Source organism: Phalacrocorax aristotelis, chromosome 8, assembly GCF_949628215.1.
Source record: "Phalacrocorax aristotelis chromosome 8, bGulAri2.1, whole genome shotgun sequence".
NCBI classification, from domain to species: Eukaryota; Metazoa; Chordata; class Aves; order Suliformes; family Phalacrocoracidae; genus Phalacrocorax; species Phalacrocorax aristotelis.
The window spans coordinates 4,045,812-4,064,910 of record NC_134283.1 but is presented as its reverse complement, the minus strand read 5'-3'; the positions used below and the strand labels follow the sequence as shown (position 1 = coordinate 4,064,910).

At 38.0% G+C, this 19,099-nt stretch overlaps 1 protein-coding gene across 5 annotated transcripts in view; it reads left to right on the top strand.

Moving 5' to 3' along the window:
* The window catches only part of USP10 (ubiquitin specific peptidase 10), a 56,790-nt gene extending 37,930 nt beyond the window's left edge, over nucleotides 1–18,860 (top strand). For 3 of the 5 annotated variants that reach the window (XM_075101257.1, XM_075101259.1, XM_075101262.1), the window contains 8 exons: nucleotides 316–371; nucleotides 1,791–1,894; nucleotides 2,666–2,765; nucleotides 4,081–4,261; nucleotides 7,909–8,074; nucleotides 13,136–13,280; nucleotides 14,574–14,639; nucleotides 17,762–18,860. In XM_075101257.1, the coding sequence (XP_074957358.1) occupies nucleotides 316–371; nucleotides 1,791–1,894; nucleotides 2,666–2,765; nucleotides 4,081–4,261; nucleotides 7,909–8,074; nucleotides 13,136–13,280; nucleotides 14,574–14,639; nucleotides 17,762–17,949 (1,006 nt within the window). In that variant the 3' untranslated portion in view covers nucleotides 17,950–18,860. The remainder of the gene's footprint in view (nucleotides 1–315; nucleotides 372–1,790; nucleotides 1,895–2,665; nucleotides 2,766–4,080; nucleotides 4,262–7,908; nucleotides 8,075–13,135; nucleotides 13,281–14,573; nucleotides 14,640–17,761) is intronic. The other 2 variants (XM_075101260.1, XM_075101261.1) reach the window with 1 other exon arrangement.
* The last annotated feature ends 239 nt before the right edge of the window (nucleotides 18,861–19,099 follow it).

Genomic DNA, 19,099 nt, shown 5'->3' with positions numbered 1-19,099 from the left:
ATAATGAACTTGATATTTTACGATTGCTTGGCTAGTCAAGGAAGATACTTCCTGTTGCCTGAGGAATATCGGTTTTAAGAGATGCTTAATATGCAAAAATGATCAGTGAGACCTGCAAGAACTAACCTAACACCTTGGTTTCATGAACAATGATCTGGTTAATTTTTGTCTGAACTTTACTCAAACTTCATTATGATATTCTATGGTTTTTTTCTTTTTTGGCAGCCAATAATGACAAGGATCTGATTGTATTATTTGTCCTTCTAAGTCTAAACTTGCTGCTCATGTCTAGTTGTTCCTTCCGTTCTGTTTCAGTGTTCGTTTAATGAATGAGTTCACTAATATGCCTGTACCTCCTAAAGCAAAACAAGGTGAGTAGGAATAGGGGGAGAAGAGTCTTAAAATCATGATAAGAAGGCTTTGGGGTAAGGATCTGCATTGTGTGATGCGCTTAAGACCTTTAAGTAGTGGTGCTTGATCCCCTTCATGGCTCCTTGGGCTTTTGGGGTTTCTTGATAGCTTAAAAAAAAAATTTGCTGCTGTTTTTCTGTCGGTGTTATGGTTTTCCTTATTGGCGATTCATGTCAAGAAGTCAGAGGTGTTGCACCTTTTTATTTATTTTCTTCCATTTGGTAGACCAAATGTACAAGTGCAATAAAAATAGTTTTTGTTGAAGGCTAGCTTAATTGTTCAGATGTTTTCTAAGAACATGCTCTTTCTAACAAAATCATTTGATACTCGCTGTATTTTACTCCACTTCTTTCCTTACGTATTTCTAGCTGTTCGGTTTATCAACTTGGTCAATTCTATCATTCTTCCTTAAATACTCACATTAATTCGGAACAAAATGGGGCCATAACAGGCCTGTCGAGCAGGTAGAGATTGCCTCCAGGCATGTTATCACGGCTTTTAATTCCTCCCCATCCTATATATCAGTGTGAAAACTTCAGAAGTGTATGATTCCTGCTAATACGTGTTTAGGATCAATGATGATTATGTAGTGAGGAACAGAATATTTTTTTAAAATGCAAATAAATTATCTTGTAGGTTCCTTTTTTTTAATCTCTAGACCACGTCTGTTGTATTACAAATTTATAGAAATAAAAACCAGTTTCAGGAATGTGTTTATGTAACATTATAAGAAAATATCAAGAGGAGCTGGTTGTTCCAGTGATTTCCAAACAGTTCAGACATTTCTGTGGTTTGCTGCTTAAGTTTTGTTTCTGTAAAACAAATCTTACTGTCTTATGCAACTTATTATACTTCTAGGTCATTTCATTCCATTGTGTAGTTTTCAAATATAGTTTCTGAGACCTTGCATTGCCATTAGGTTGAACATTCTGTCAGTCTGTATCTTGGTTGAGTTTTGGGTTTTTTGTGCAGTGAGGAAATGTGATCTATTAGAATTACAATTATATAAAAGATTTAAGGAAATCTTTGAATACAAAACAAGTACAAAAATTTAAATAGAACCAGAATTGTCCTTTTTATGGTGGCTGTGGATATTCTTGTTAATATTCAGAGTGGTGACTATAAAGAGAGTACTAACTTTTCCAGACCATCCTTAAGGCTGTGTGGGGTGATGTAAGGTGGTTTTAAAAAAAAACGTTTCCAGGTAAGAGTCATATCATATGATTTCTGAGCTTGAGTCACTAAAACTGTAATAAAACTATTAATACAAAAATAATTTTGGATTGTAGAATCTAGTGATGTGTGAAGAGAATGTTAAGGTGTATTGTAGAAAAATTTCTGTGTATTGTTATTGATATGTACTTCCCTTTGCCTTGCAGCTTTAGGCGATAAAATTGTGAGAGACATCCGACCAGGAGCTGCCTTTGAACCTACATACATTTATAGACTTTTGACAGTTATAAAGTCAAGTCTGTCAGAAAAGGTGTGACTTGCATATTTTTGACTTTTGTAATGGCATTGTAAGGCAGTCACTGCCATTAAAACAATGCAAAGCCATACACCAGGTTCTGTGCCTAAATATTACTGAAATCAACTAGTTGATAGTTCATTGTAATGGAGCGAGACTGTTTTGGGACTTAAACTATAGGAGGTTGTTAATTATAAGTTTGGAAGTTTGTCAGAATAATGAAAAAATTACAACTGGAACGGAACATCTTTTATAAAGAAGATACCTATTGATTTGTGTTTAAGAAATGAGTAGTTTGTTTCTGCTTGGGATTCAGCTCGGAATGGCTGAAGGTCCACAGAGACTGCAAAATACTCTTTCAGGTTTAGTTTCAATTTAAAGAAAAGATAATGGTTCAAACTATCTTTTGATTTGGCCTTGGTTTGACACCAACTCTTAATACTGCTTTTAAAAGGAATACCAAACAAATAGTATTGCCAACTCACCTGTTAAATTAAATTTGTATTAAGAATGCAGAAATTCTTGTATCCAGGTCAAGCTTACGTGTGTACTTGCTGTTTATGGCAGGTTGCTAATTAATGTATAGGTTCTCTTTGAACTGAGTAAAAATGAGGGGTAGTTATAGCAAAATTTGAACTGTATTTGACTTTACATCATAGACTGAGTAGCTGGTAAATCAGCTAAATTAATAGGAGAAAGCTCGATGTTCAGTGACATGAACCTTCTTTTAAAATGAAAACACAAAAATGCCATGTAATAATGGGAAAAAAAACCCATTTTATTCAGGGCAGGCAAGAGGATGCTGAAGAATACTTGGGGTTTATCCTCAATGGACTACACGAAGAAATGCTGACCCTAAAGAAACTTCTCTCTCCACATAATGAAAGTTAGTGGATGTTTGTTGTTGTTGGGTTTGGGGTTTTTTTTGTGTAGCAAACTTAATTTCTTTCAGATATTCTCATTTTTTTGTGATGATTCTGTAATACAGAGAAGTGTTTGGAGTGGGTGTTGAGAAAGGGATATAATGCCATATTTTAGGGGACTCAGACATTTACAAATAATCGTTTGTTAAAATCTGTCCAAAGGATAAAATCAGTCCATTCTGTCCAATTTACAAATGGTCTGAGGTGTTCCGGGGTATTTGGAAAAGCATGATAATTCTGTAAATGCTCTGAATGACAATAATCATGTCATATACCTGGTCCTCCTAAACAACAAATTTCTGTATTACAAATTTTACTGAGATCAACTGAGCACTGTTTGAGGCTAACTCAAGTTGACTAGCCTTGTCTTAAGCATAGCTGTGTTCCCCATTCATAGCACCTGCAACATCAGTTATTCGTTGGGGCTTTGGCTCTCTCCGTGGTAGTTTAAAAATCAGTGTGTTTTTTCACTGATCTTTAAACCACTGCTGATTAAGGTCATTTTTTTGGAGTGGAAACTTCTGGACTAATGGCTAATATATATCTAATCTAAAACAGAACATATTGTCAATAAGAATTTTAAAATAATTTATTGTTGGAGAAAAATTTTCTTTGGAAGACGTATTAGAATTTGTATGCAGACTGAAAAACTATTTCATTTTACAGTGGTTTTATGTTTGGGTCCCCTATGAAAAATGAAACAAAACACCGCTAGTCTTAGCCAAATATTAGCCAAGTATAGAATTAAGATCACTAGTTATCCAATTTCTCTTCAGTAGGGTAAATTTTTAATGATATAAAATGATCATTCCCTATTTTGTTCTTTAGCTCTGTGCGGTTTATAGCCTCCTGAGTTTGGCACTCTCAAAGAAAATATTTGCTAAGCCTTGGGTTCCCTCTAAAATACCTGTGCAGAAAAGGCGTTGTATTTAATAATGGCATAATTATATTTCCAGAATAACACTTCACTTTCTAATTCTCTACCCCATAAATTTTCTACTAAAAATATATCAAACTTCGCTGGAAAACGACATCTGTTTTCTAGCAAAAAAGCATCTCATCAGTGAGCTGCTTTCTGTTCATACCTGGATGTGTCCAGCTATGAGTGAGCCTGGAATACACTTGTCCTCATTTACTTTATCAAATCTATGATCTATGAAAATATTTTATTTTCTGGAAATTATTAGTATTGTGGTTTTTTCCCTTTCAAATTCCTTATCTGTATACATGTTTTATTTGTAAAGAGTCAAACACATTTTTTTTCTTCTTCACTTGAAGAACTCTCAGTGTCCAATGGCCCTGAGGCTCAGACTGTTCACGAAGAAGAGGAGCAAGATGAGCAAGGGGAAGGCAGTGAGGATGAATGGGAGCAAGTGGGACCTCGCAACAAATCATCGGTCACTCGACAGGCTGACTTTGTTCAGACTCCAATTACTGATATTTTTGGTGGTCATATAAGGTATAGTCGTTTTTCATAAAAGTTGTTGAGACCCTAGGCTGCTTTGCTGTTACAGATAACCTTTTCCTCTGCTTTGCTTTCTGCATTTTTTACTGCTGTTAGGTGGTTGGATAGGAGAGACTGTTACACAGCTTGTTCAGGCCGGGAGGGGTGAACATTCTACCATAAAGCATTTTTTATGCAAGAGAGGCTTCAGAAGATGGACCAGAATGATCAAAGAGATTGATCAATGATCAGGCGATTCTATGACTTATTGTTGAGTCTGAATCTTGTGAAGTGTCTTAAGAGAGCAGATTGTTCAGAGAACAAAAGCCCTGAACTGCCTGTAGAGGAATTTGAAATGTGTATGCTTTGTATATTAACGTCTAAGAGTCCCAAAGAACTTCAGAGCTACCTAATTTTTGTGACCTCTGAGAAGTCTTAACTCTTTTTGTAAATAAGGGATAGTGAGATTTACTGAGAGTTAAATCTGGTCAGTAAACTAAGAATGAAATAAAATTAAAAATTGTAGGCTTTTGGTTGTTCAGACACTTTTGCTTCCGAGAAGTAGGAAAGTTATGTGTAATAGATGATAAATAAAATGTTAAAGGCCAAAGAAGTTTGGAAAATGTAAATTACTGCAAGATGTTGCAGGAATGAGAAGAATGTGGGACATGACTTACATTCAGGTCTGATACCAGATGAAGGCAGAAAGTAGATACTGAAAGAATATTTTTTTGAAAGGAAGCCTCATGACTTGTTTGGAGAAATATATAATTTAAAATGAAAGCAAGGTAAACACTTGCTAAAAACATATTCCAAAACAAAAATGCCAGGCTTGAAGAATTATTTTTAAATTGGAGACAGACACTTAATTGCTAGTGTTTGGCTCCCTGTGTTGCCAGGTATTCAGTCTAGAAGTGTGAATACTGTGGGCTAGTGCCTTCTGCCTATGAAATGCACTGAAATTATTCTTCTGGGATTTGAGTCAGACAGCTGGCAAATAAAATGATATTTTCCATAGAAATTGGCAGACAGATGTTTGTACGTATTGATGAAATTCCGCGTAAATGGTAATGTTCACATACCCAAGGTATTGTTAATATCCTTAGTATATTTATCATGGTCAGAATTGTTTAGATCTGTACATGATTCCATCAGTTTTTAAAAATACCAAGAGAATGCTGTCTTCTGTAGATGTCCACAGAAAATGACATAAAGCAAAGGTAATGCTGAAAAAGGGCAAAAACTTGTACTGAGCAACAGAGCCACAGGGTCCAGTCTGACATCTGTTGTCTGCTGTCACCACACCCACTTTGTTTAGCCTCCAAACCAGGTCACACAATTTACCTCAGAAACAGTATCCCATGTTGTGATGTTGGAAAGCTTCATCCTCCAAGGCTGAGGGTGGAGATAGGAAGGACTGAATACACAATTGCCAGTAGAATTCCACTAAAAGAAAGCGTCAGAAATTGGAAAACTCAAATGGAAAAAGATGCTAGGAAAACATGGTTTGAGCTGGCATCTTTTTGGCTTAGGAAACTTTAAGCTGTCCTCTCAAGGCTTTAATTGACTATTAAATGCCTATTTCGGCATAATTGCTTTAAAAATAAATAAATAAATTAAAAAAAAAAAAAAAAAAAAACAAACAACACAAACCAAAAAGTCTTCCTTAAGCAATGTGAGACTTAAATGTGTAATTATGAAGACAGCCAGTTCTATCAGGATCTGTTTTGTTCATGTGCGGGAGACCCCTTTTGACTTCCAGCTTGTGTGAATTTCAAATATTTATTGTGCAAGCTAGCTCACAAGCCAGTTAGAAGTCTGCTAAATATTTCCATAAGTAGTACCAACTTTTCCCTTCAAACAACTTTTATTTTTAAAAGAAAATACATCGATTACTTTGCTACCCTGCTTAAACTACAACAATGGGCAGTGCCTGTTTTCCTGAGGAATTCTTACTGTAGCGTTTTTACAGTACCCAAGAGTAATTATTCATGGAAAATGATACATTTTCCCGTGACAAATTGAAATTTGTAATTATTCTAATAATTGATATTGTTATAGAAAATCCTAGTCCGGCAAAGGTTTTGCTATCAAATCAATTTCTGCATATCTTTTTTGAGGAAAATGCTTTGAAGAAATGTTACGATTTAATTTCTAATAATTAAAAAAACCCTTAATGTTATATTTTCAGAATATTATCCATATTAATTAGATCTTTAATACAAGGACTTGAAAGCAGTGGGAGCTGCTAGCGTTTTTCTGTCGATTATTGCACTAAATAATGGTTAGCTTAAAAGAGGTTTGGGAAGTGTGTCCAAAAGCAGGAAGGCTTGCACAGTGGAGGGTTTGTTTGTTGAAACATCGTGCTTGCCATGTGTTGAAGGTTTTGTCCTTAAATATAGCCAAGGAGGAAGTGTTCAACTGAAATAAAGATGCTACTGTTTTTCACACGCTCCCTTTCCTCTGAAGGAGATATATTTGCCAATATAAAGATGCATTGGCTTTCTGTTGGTGCTTCAAGGCTTTGCCTGAGTCAAAGGGGCTCTTTTGATACGAGTTTGCAGTACAGGCATTAAACCTGTATGTTAACGTTTCATACGTGACCTGGAGAAATTTCAGCACGCTTACGGGGATTAGAGAAATGTTAATTATCTTACTACTTTCAAGCTTTGTAAGGTACTATAACAAGCATAACAATATAAGAAATGAATTATTTCTTTGGTTGTATAAAACCACATTTTTGTAGCAGCTGGAGCTTTTTAATGTAAGCACTGCTTTCAAAATAAAAAAAAAAATTGAGCTATGTTTGGTTTTAAGTTTTCAACGAAGTTTAAGAAAAACAGAAACCAGGAAGAGCCCACTTAGTGCAGTGGTGCTGTGGCCGAGGAGTGTACTGTCTTGTTGCACAAAACAATGATCACCAAGTCTGGCTACTTAAAGACTGCAACTGAAAACACTTCAAAGAAAAAAATAAACCCAAAACACAGGAAACATGTTCTCATGTCCTAGGTCATTTCTCCTGCCAGTTTTCCGAAAGACTCCAATTTATGTACAAAGGAGTACATGGGCAAAGCCTGGATGCAAAAAACGATGGGAGGAAAAGGAAATGCTAGTCCTTGATGGAGCATAGTTTATATTTTCTATGGCAAGATTTAAGCAAGCAATTTTAAATCACTGTGAAATTGCTCTTAGTGAAGTGACTAAAAAGTTTGTGTACTTTTATTGGGTAATCTGGAATCAGTTGTAATTTTTACAGTAAAACATATGGTTAGATAACCACTAGTACTTTACACTTCCAAAGATCTGTTGGAAAACATAATTTCAAAACTCTAACATGAATAAAGGCATCATCAAAAATGTCACTATTTTGCTTTAAACTGTTGATGCTTACCTAGTAACTGTTTTAGTCCTTGCATAAATAAACCCATTCAAATATAATCCCATTCGGTATGCTCGAAGTGGATGCGAAAATCATTTAAATGGCAGCAAAGTGGATTCAGGTTGTTGGAACTTAGGCTTGACCTTTGCATTTGTGTGAGGGTGTTTTTGGATTAACTATAAATTGAGTTACTAAAGTTGGCTTCAAACCGTTCTTACTGGAAGGTTCTATATTGTTGAAAATTACTCTGCTGTATTACATTTTAACTTTTTTCTTTCTGTAGATCTGTTGTTTACCAGCAGAGTTCTAAGGAGTCTGCTACACTGCAACCTTTCTTCACCCTGCAACTGGATATCCAGTCAGACAAGATACGCACAGTTCAGGATGCGTTGGAAAGTCTGGTGGCAAGAGAGTCTGTCCAGGGTTATACCACAAAAACCAAGCAAGAGGTGTGTTGACCCCTTTTTACAGTCAAATACTGAACCTTTTAACAGGGTTTTTACACAGCTCTTGCTTTACAAATAGTTGCTTGAACACTACTACTTATGTTAACAAAATAGGTACTAACCTTTTCAAAGTGTCCTGCAGCAGTAAAACAAACTGCACTTGAACACATACACTGAAAGGAAGGGAACTAACTCTTAAACAAGACCAAGCCTGTAAATTGGTGTGTTTTCTGGGTTGGTGTAGGAATTGGTTAGAGATTTTACTGGAGTGTGTGTTAAATTAACAGGGTGAGCTCTGGTAATAACACGTACCATTATGAGTAAAATAGCTTTTAGCTGATCTTAGCCTACTGATTCCTGGGGTTGCCAGGTGTTGTTAGTAAAGGAGGAGCTCCTCAGAGTAGCATTTGAAAGCACGCTCTAGGTTGAAGAAGAAAACTCTTGCAGCAGAGCACTTGCATGGTTGTCTGTGTGGCTGCCCTTGATGGGTTTTGATTTACACATTTCACTTACAAATCAAAAACTAAAATATTGGTGGTAGGCCTGGCAGAAGTCCATCTAGAACCTCACTAAAACATCTGATGATCACTGTCTTTCTCTATGGATTAATAATCTGAAATCTTTCAACAGCCAGTAACGCCTCCATTCAGTGTCCTTGGCACTGTGTAGTTGACTGGTTTGCTGTACACAGCCCTAAAATCCCAACTTGTCAGTAATACTACATTCAGGTTTAGGTCATCAGTTCAAGAAAAATGTTCTTCACAGTTGGGAGAATATGTGGAAAAGAGCAATCAAAACGAAGGGCAGTATAAAAGCTGTGATGTAAAGGGAACAAATGAGGGGAAGGAGCTGTTCAGCATCAAGAGAAAAAAAAACATGGAAGTGGAGAGATGGAACCAAATGTAAAAGTTAATATGTCAAAGCTGCTCTGAAAAGGGAAAGACTGATTTTTCTCAGTGATACTCCAACAGTGAATAGGAATAGGACCTAGACTAGGTGTTACCTGTCTGCTTCAAGAGAAGGTTGCAGAAAACACCAGTCAGGATTTACACAAATCTTTATAATTGATTCAGAGGGGAGGGAGTAGAGGACCTCTGAGATCTCCAGGCCCTGTGATTCTTTGTCACTTTAAGTACCAGGAGATTTTATTCTGTATTCTCATGCAGCTGTGCAATTTTTTTAATCTTATTTTTCAAATAGTACAATACATAATAGTAATAATTGCAATAGAAAAACACTTCACAGGAAGAAAAGCATGCCTTTGGCGTTACAGTCTGAGAACTTGTGATGCAGGGTAATAAATGAAACTTTTTCCTACTAAGACGTCGCCGTGCTTCTCATGGTGTGCTTTAGTAACGAACATCTCTGGTGTGCGTGGATTGCTCAGGTGGAAGTTTTGCCTACACCGCTCATAACTTCTTTCAGCAGGCCAGGATGGAAAGAGGCTCTTGAGTTGTAGATGATGTCTCTGACGTTCATCTCTGTAATATTTCTAAATACTCCAAATGAGAATACTGTTACATAAAGAAAGGATGGAGCGTTTTCTTTGAAAAGCTGAAGATGGATAGCTGAAATTTCTCTGCCTTGCATACACAGTAGGAGCGTAAGAGAACGTTTATTTCCCCAGTTGTCTTCCATGTGAAAGAAACATTTGCAATGCAAGCTCATCATCATTTGCCACAGAGATTTGTTTTTGCTAGTCAGTCATTTTTTGGTTTTTACTGCAGATGGTTTTAACTACTTTCCTGACAACGCAGTGTTCAATTATGGGCTTTGGAAGAAATGGGTGTTCAAATTAGGTGCTGGAGGTTTGGTCTGGCTTATATTTTAGAGTCTCAATGGAAATACAAGCATTCATAATGCCGTTTAGATCTTTTTTCATAAGAAATTCAAATTGAAATAGCTGTTCTTGTATTAAAATTGTAGTGAAAACACTGAACACATTGACTGTAGAACAAGCATAGGACTTCGCAGATAGTAATTTTCAAAATGTGTTGCAAAGAAGGATTTCATCTCCATTTTACAGAAGGGGAACTCAGGACTACTGATGAAGCTAAAAATTATTTATTAGGAAAAAATATTACTGTCTTCTGATTGTTTTAATGTGGATAGTATTATTTACAAGTTGTGGGCATAAGCAATTGACATGAAAAGAGTAATCTTCCAAATATATGTGGACGATTTCTCTTAAAAGTTTGTTTTTTAATCACTTTGAGCTGATTTTGAATGTATGTGTGTATAAACAGGAAATCAGATTTTCATGCAGTGTTTAAAATAATTAGGCATTTGAAAAGCAAACAGGTATTTAAAATGGAGTGGCCTTCTCTCGCTGTTTCTGACTCATTTTCACTTGCTCACTAGCATTGGAAGAAAGTTGTTTTAGTTCCTTCTGGTCTTGCAGATCAGTTTGTTAACTCTTGAAGACATCAACAGTCAGTATGTTTGGTTGTTTTTTCAAAGGGCTTAATTTTTATCCTTACTTGAAGTGATTCTCTTTTCAGTCTCTTATTTCTATTTGCAGACCTGCTCATGTTTTCTAACAAAAGTGAAGACTCTTGAGTAACAAACTAGCTTTACCTTATTTACTTTTCCAGGTTACCTTCCACATACTCCTTAAAAGGAGTCTTCACATCCCCTGGAGTTCTCAAACTGCTCCTTGAGGATCTTAGAAGTATTTTCTTGGGACTCTGACTCACATTCACTAAACAAACATTTGTGGTACTTCCAGCTGCTAATGTTGCTGCCGGAAATCAGGGCCCCTTCACAGTTGGGACAGCAGAACATGCGCCTGTTCCTCAGCTGCTGCTCTTCAGTCTGGCACCATAACACAAAACTGCTTTGATCTGTGATTTAAGCTAGTACGGAGCCGTGCAGCTGAGGTGCTGGCATCTGTTCCCATGTGCCAGCCCAGTTACTGACGGTGGAGAACAGCAGCTGCTTAAACCGCTGCAGTGACGCTCTTCAGCATCATCCATTCCTGGTCTGGTCTGGGAGCTGTTAAGTTCTTTTTGCACAATACTCAAAGGCTTCAGATTTGAGGTTAGAAGACTCAATACAGGAAAATCTTGAGATAACAGTAACAGGGTGAATCAAGTATATATTTTTTTTCCTCTTTATAAAACCTCTTTGCTTCCTAAAGGCAGAAGCTCATGCTGAGATGCATGGAATGTGCATGTTCTCCTGAGTTCATCAAAGAATTGTGTGAACTTCTTGCCATCTTCACTTTTAGACTTCGCCTTCTAACTTCTTACTCTGCATGGTATTTCGAGGGTATTGAGGAGATGAGCACCATTAGGCACTTGCTGAATGGAAAAAGACAGGGTTTGGCTTGCTGGTTTAAAAAAAAACAAAAAACAAACCCAAAATACCTCTGTTCTCAGTGAAGCTGCCACTGTTGCAGGGGTTTGATGGGTTGAACCGGTAAGATGCAGGTGAAACTTTACAGTTTGTAGAGACTATTTCTGTTTTAAATGTAGAATTACTTCTTGTAAATTAGATCAGCTCAGATCCATGAGGAAATCAAGTACCCTACAAAATCTGCTTGCTTCAGCGTCATAAGAGGTTTTACTTTTCAAGCTTGGAAAAAGGTAACAGTTTTTCCCCATGAGTTTCTATTCCACTCTTCATAGATTCTAGCAGAGCTTGGGCCCTGTATTGAAAAATAATATGCTGATCATTTAAAATAAAGAGATTCTTCTCAATTAAAAAAAAGCCTAAAGCAGATTTTTTGAGATTTGGGGGTTTTCTGTCATAATTTCTGGGAAGGCAAAACATTTTTGTTCTGTAATTCTGAGTCCAACTTTAGGTTTTCAGACAGTAACTTTGTGGATTATTTGGTTATAACTATTGAAAAAAAAAAGATTTAGTAGAGAACAGTGAGGTTGTAACTCATTTTTCTCTCTATTTCCTTCAGAACCTTTTTCAAGAACCCAGCATACTTTTTTTTTTTAAACAAGAGAAGTCTTTAATTGCTGATCGCTTCTGTTACAGCTGATCGTGATGGCAAAATCACTTTTACATAACCCACAACAGCTCACTTTGTTTTTCAAGGAACTTCTTGAATGATAAATATCTTCTGGTTAATGGAAAATAATTTTTTAACTGTTGCAGTACTAATCTCTTACTATATTAACCATTGTCGCCCCTGCTGTGAATGGGTCTTCATTTTAATGATACCCCATTGTGGGAACGTGTTTCTTCAACAGTGTTTTAGGATTCTTTTGATGAGAAGGGGGGAATAAAGGTAGTGCCAGGTTAAACTGGAGAAGTCTGTCGTAGAAACTAGTACTTCAGCGGGGAATGGCGACGTACGCTCAGGGCAGTCTTGAAAGCGACACAGCGTTCAAACCTTTTAGCAGAGTAGTTGCTTTTGCATTTAAATCAGTAGTTCTGGAGTGTTCAATGAAATTTCTCAAGATAAACGTGGATTTAGGTGTTTACACCAAAATCTTTTATTTTAGTAGTTTCCCTTTGCTTTATAGAGAGTCTTCTTTTATTGTAGTTAATTTCCCTGTTGAAAGTTAAGAAGTGATTTGGATTAGTTCTTGTTTTTCCTTCTATTTAGCTTTTTGTAACAAGGCATCAGCTTTTAGAAATGAAAATAGCTTTTAGAAAATAAAATTTTTGCCTCAGGTACTGAGGTGTGATACTTTGTCTTCTACAGTTCAGAGTTCTCCGAATTCAGCAGCATGTGGTATAAGTTACTGACCTCTGATTAGAGTATAATAGCTTGCTAAATATTACTAATGACTCAACTTTCATGAGGAGTTTCTCCTGGGGAATCTCTGGCAAGGTGCTTTTAGTACTGCAGTACCTAAATGTCTGTGCTCATTCTAACATCTTAGCTTCTACTAAAGAGTATTGGGGTTCTCCTTAAAGACAACAGTTTGTGCTTTAAGACACAAACTGCAGTGTTTACCATAAATTAATACTAATTTTAAAAATCTGTGTGTTTTCTGCTAGAGTATTTAAAATTAACTACTCATTCCTCTTTTAAAGGGAGTAATTTTGAGCAGTTAACAAAAAAATTAGGTTTTCTTCATCTTTGTTCTATGTCTGTGATAGGTGGAGATCAGCCGAAGAGTGACATTGGAAGAACTCCCCCCTGTTCTTGTTTTACACCTCAAGCGGTTTGTATATGAGAAAACTGGTGGATGCCAGAAGCTTATCAAGAATATTGAGTATCCTGTTGATCTGGAAATTAGTAAAGGTAAAGATTTTTTTAACAGAATTTCCCCCTCTCTAGGGAAAAGATAATGTCGTGTTTCCTAGGGGTGTCTGTGTGTGTTTTCTTTGCTCCCAGCTTTGTGCACAAGATTTCTCCATTGTTGTCTGGAAACTTAGTCATTTGGATGAGTGTCTTGTATGCTTCTTTTTCCTTTGTGTGTGGTGTTTTGTTTTTTTTTCTTCCCCCTTCATAAAAAGAATATATTTCGGTTTCTGGATTCAGTTTTGCCAACCCTGATGTTGCCTGTGTATGAATTTGGACATTCATTTTGCAAAGAACGTTATGCTGAAAGATCTTAGAACCTTTGCCTCATCCTAGACTTTGGGTTGGCCAAATAAGAGGTTCCTGCAGATTTAAGGAGGAAGGTTATATAGACTGCTACGGACAAATATCGGAAGTGATCCTGCTGAATGAGGGGCATGTCCCTACACACGGCTGTTGCTAAGTAATAGATACTTTTGTCATAAATTTCATTCACAGAAGTGGCAAATTATTGTAATAACAGTGGCTATTGAAAGGAAACTGGACATTTTATAGAAAATGCAGCCTGGAGGCAGACAAGTAAGCCGTAGTTCAGAGGTTAAACAACAAAGTTCTTTAACAAATATTTTAAGAGACGCTGATTTTATAAAGTGTGAGAGCTTGCATATAATCCAGCATCTGAAGCTCGCCAAATTAAATGCATTTTGTTTTGATCTGACAAATTGGCTGTTAGCCAGCCAGGAGTTCAAATAGGAAAAAAAATAAATAAAATTAGTGATTATTCATATCTCAAGTGAGATGTGTACTTGGTCGGACAGTACCCTTTTGTTTTACTTAGAATTTTTAAAATAAAATATTTTAAAGAATGGATATTTGTAGAACTAGTTCAGTTTACCTTGACTAACAAAAATGGTCGTAGTATGACTTGTAATCTGAGATGGATTTTGTCATTGTCTGACAGCAGGAATGAAAGGGAAAAAATGAGTAGTCCGATCTTTTGCCCTCTAATTCTTCAGGTTGTTGTTTGTTGTTGTTTTGGCGGGTTTTTTTGTTTTGTTTTGTTTTGTGGTCTTTTTGAGCCTTCCATAAATGTTAGTGTTCAACAAACCTCAAAATTCATTCCCTTGATTACCAGCTATCAGAACCATTCTTTGAAGGCTGCAGAAGACATTCTAATTAAAACTTTCTCCTTTATGGAAGTGTTGGTTTCTCTTAGAAAGAATTGATCCCTTTGAAATTTGAATTTCTAAGCTTGCTAACTATTGCCTTTGTGACTTTTTTCCCCTCCTCCAGAGCTACTATCTCCTGGTGTGAAAAGTAAAATTTTTAAAGGCCAAAGAACCTACCGGCTCTTTGCAGGTATTTACTCTATATGCCTCTAGTCCCTGTATTGCAAATACAAATTCTGCATGTAGAACGCTAGAAACACTGGAGTTTCCTGGCTTAGATAAAATAATTTCTTTAAAATTATGCTGAAGTAGCTTGTGGGTGTCCAATTCTTGTATTTAGTGGGGTTTTTTGCATATTTACATGCATGCATATATTGTTATATCTGTATTTATATATCACATTGACCCAGCTTTGTGCAAAAACAGTTCTCTGACCCACCCTGCAAAATATCAGCAGAAGCTGAAATACAGCTGTAATATAACTATGCCTAAAATACACCACGTGTTCTCAGAATCATGTTTCAATGATGGCTTTGCATCCCTTTGAACCCTCAAGATGAGTATTGCTGGCAAGGTATGAGTAGCATGTTGTAGGTGGAAAAGTTTAACTTGGAGTAGATGATTTTTGTGTGAGGAAGCGATGTTTTTAAGAGCGTCTGCAATGTATAGGAAATACCTAATTGGTAGTTAAGATTGGAAGCTCACGTAAGAATTCGGAAGGAGCGTTTTAATATCGAACGAAAAGGTCTCTGGGCAGTAATTAATTTCCTGAAGTTTAAAACTCCTACGCAGTTTATGATTTGCACCTGCTTATTTGTCTTGGCGTCAGGAGAACATAAGAAATGGGAGAACCGGAGGTCTTAACTTCTGCGTCACCAAATCTGTGCCCGTACTGGTGGCCTTGTGTGACTTGGTGGTTTGGATACAGTTTTGTGACCGCTGAGGTTACAGAAGGAAACAACATACCTGTCTCTTGTGGAAATTCAGGACTGTTTCTGGCAGTGTAAATTTTTCTTTATTGGTAGTGGTTTTCATGGGGCAAGTTTAGACGGTGTATTTAAGGTGGCTTGAAGAAAATGTGTTACTGCCGTAATTTTTTTCTAAGTCCTTCTATGGAAAAGTACAATACTCCAGTCTTCTGCCAGCCTAGGACTTCTCATCCACAGAAACTGAGCTTGGTGGATGAATTTTAAATTACTAAAGCAAGCTTCTGAAGAATTAAGTTTCAGATTAGGATTTGCCTAATTATGTAACAATTTTAGGACATCAATAATATAAGTTTAAGCTACTGTAAAAAGATCTATTTCCTAATTTCCCCAAAACATACAGATTAGTATATTCTGCCTTTTTGATTTGCTTACATTATTCTAGAATGTTTATTTTCATAGAAGTGTGACTCTAGTCTAAAAGAGAGTAAACAATTCCATAATTATATACTTCTGCTCCTGTGTCAGTTACGGCAATTCGTTCAGCTCTTTATCCGATCTTGTGAAGCATACGTTATGGGCTCTCACATGCCTAGAAGGAGCTAAATGCAGTTTCGTACATGCATCCTTAGAATTCCATCCATAAAAGAACTCTTCCATTTGGAGGCCGTTGCCGCACCTAGCACTTGAGAGCTCAGCGTTAAGCTTTGGGTTTGATTTGTGCAAGGTGAGCTGAGACATCTTGCCTGCAGAACGCTTCTGACAAGGGAGATAATTGGGGATAGAAGCCAGTTTGATTCTGTCTTGGAAGTAGCAGCATTAGCAGTTAATCAGAGGTGTTCGGTTTTATTAAGGAGGTTACCATGAACTAATAAATGTGAAACGTATAGATTGGCACTTCAATAGATCCTATTTTCAGAATAAAATTAAGACAAAACGAATGGTCAGAGGGGGAATAACTGGCTTACATTTTTAATCAATGCTGTTTGAAAAGCCTTGCCTGTTTTTTTTCTATAGACTACTACCTAGTTATACCTGATTTTTTTTTTTCCCCCCACACAAATAGTTTCAATAAAACACTGTTGCCATCAGCAGACAGAGTGAATGTATAGCTTAGAATACCTTGCGAAGCGTGGCAGTACCTATTGGAAGCTCTGAAGGGTGTGCTGTGCTCTTGCGATGGCCTTTGAGGGAAATCCTTCCCAGACTGCCCTCTAGGAAGCTACAAAAAGCAATTTGGTGTTTTTGATTCTGAATTTACATAAACCTCCTTTTAGAATCATGAGATTTGTCATGCTGAGGAAACATTACTAATATTACATAGCATCAAATATAACCAAGCAAGCACTGAACGCTTTAAAGATTCTTGCCTGAGCCAGATCATACAGATGATCTGCAGATGACACCAAGTTGGGTGGGAGTGTTGATCTGCTCGAGGGCAGGAGGGCTCTGCAGAGGGACCGGGACAGGCTGGATCGATGGGCTGAGGCCAGTTGTGTGAGGTTTAACAAGGCCAAGTGCCGGGTCCTGCCCTTGGGTCACACCAACCCCAGGCAGCGCCCCAGGCCTGGGGCAGAGGGGCTGGGAAGTGCCCGGCGGAGAAGGCCCTGGGGGTGCTGGCTGACAGCCGGCTGGGCATGAGCCAGCAGTGCCCGGGTGGCCAAGGAGGCCACCAGCCCCCGGGCTTGTGTCAGCACTGGTGTGGCCAGCAGGGGCCGGGCAGGGATGGGGCCCCTGTGCTCGGCACTGGTGAGGCCCCACCTCAAATGCTGGGCTCAGGTTTGGGCCCCTCGGGACAAGAAGGCCCTTGAGGGGCTGGAGCGTGTCCAGAGAAGGGCAGCGGGGCTGGGGCAGGGTCTGGAGCACAAGTGTGCTGGGGGGCAGCTGAGGGGGCTGGGGGGGTTTAGCCTGGAGAAGAGGGGGCTGAGGGGAGCCCTTCTCGCTCTCTGCAGCTGCCTGAGAGGGGCTGGAGTGAGGGGGGGGTCGGTCTCTGCTCCCAAGTCACCAGTGACAGGACGAGAGTAAATGGCCTCAAGCTGCGTCAGGGGAGATTTAGGTTGGATATGAGGGAAAATGTCTTCACTGCCAGAATGGTCAGGCCCTGGCACAGGCTGCCCAGAGAGGTGGGGGAGTCACCGTCCCTGGAGAGGTTCAAAAAACATGTAGACGTGGCACTTCAGGGCATGGTTTAGGAGACCTGGGGCTGTTGGGTTGGTGGTTGGTCTTGATGATCCTAGAGGTCTTTTCCAACCTTAATGATTCTGTGATACCATCTGTAAAACCACAAGTATGCTATGAAAAAAGCATTATGTGACTCTTTCCCTTGATTTACTTTTTCAGTGGATATTTATGTGTGTATATGCGCATCACAAATTTCTCTTTGCAGTTGTCTATCATCACGGAAACAGCGCAACTGGTGGCCATTACACTACAGACGTCTTCCAAATTGGTCTCAATGGCTGGTTACGCATCGATGACCAGGCAGTCAAAGTGATAAATCAGTACCAGGTGGTGAAGCCGTCTGCAGAACGCACAGCCTACCTCCTGTACTACCGCCGAGTTGACCTGCTGTGAAACTTTTCCCTTTTACGCTGTGTGTGCAAGATACCTGCTTTGTAGAACGCCAACTATCACTAACTTTTTTTTTCCTCCTGTAAATGCTCTTTTGAGTGAATCTTTTTTCTTTTTTCTTTTTTTTTTCCTTTTTTCCCTAGCAACTATGGGATAGAGTGATAAAGGAAACTACCTTGGGTTTGTGCACAACATAGTTTGTGTTGACTTTTGACTTTGCAGAATGAAGTCACTTGGTTGAAAGACTCAGTGTTGTGAATCAGAAAGAAAAAATTATCTGAGTTAATGCTGAATCCTAAGATAATAAAAGGGGATTTGCATTTGATTCCCACTTTCTAATTGCGTAGTAGAAGAAAACCCTGCACCAGCAACAGAACTTGTAGATTTCTGTGAAAATGTTTTATCTTTACTTAAGTAAAAAAAAATTTTAAAAAAATAAAAAAAAAAAATAAAGCGCTCTCTGCTTCCCCAATAGTTTTTGATAAGTGGTAAAATATGAGCCGATGTGTATGAGACAGAAATGGTCCTACGTGCTTCAAAAAAATGTACAAACGTACACGATGCAGAGTTGCTGGTTCCTAATAGGAAGACACATTTTAATAATTGTGCGACAAGAAACTGCTTAAGTACACATTGCAGATCAAATATTTGGAGTTAAGATGTTAGTCTATATAGATGGGTGATTGTAACTTTATTGCTATTAAGAAATTTCAAACTGCATTTATGCTTCTGTGTACATGAAATTTAAAAAATGGGCAAAATAATTAAGATTGATATTTCTTTAAGTCTGCTTTGTTTAATTTTGCTGTCTGCTCTCCTATAATGTTGAGTTGAGTTCCTAACTGTACACAGTTTAGTGATATCTAGAAGTATAAAGTCGTCGCCCATCAATAAAAGTCACAAAGTTGGTTTAAGGTGTGTGTGCGCGTGGGTTTTTTTTTTTCCTCACGTGTAAATTCTACCCTTGGAAACTCGAGAAGTCGCTGTGTAGCGCTTTTACAAGGTGTAGATAGCCGTCCTCCAACAAAGGGTAGGTGATATTTTTTCTTTTACAACTTCTTGTAACTTGAGAAATGCTCCCGTCCGGCCTTGCGGTGGAGCCGCCCTCTGCGGGGAGAGGCGAGCGGTCAGGCGGGAACAGGAACGGCGCCTG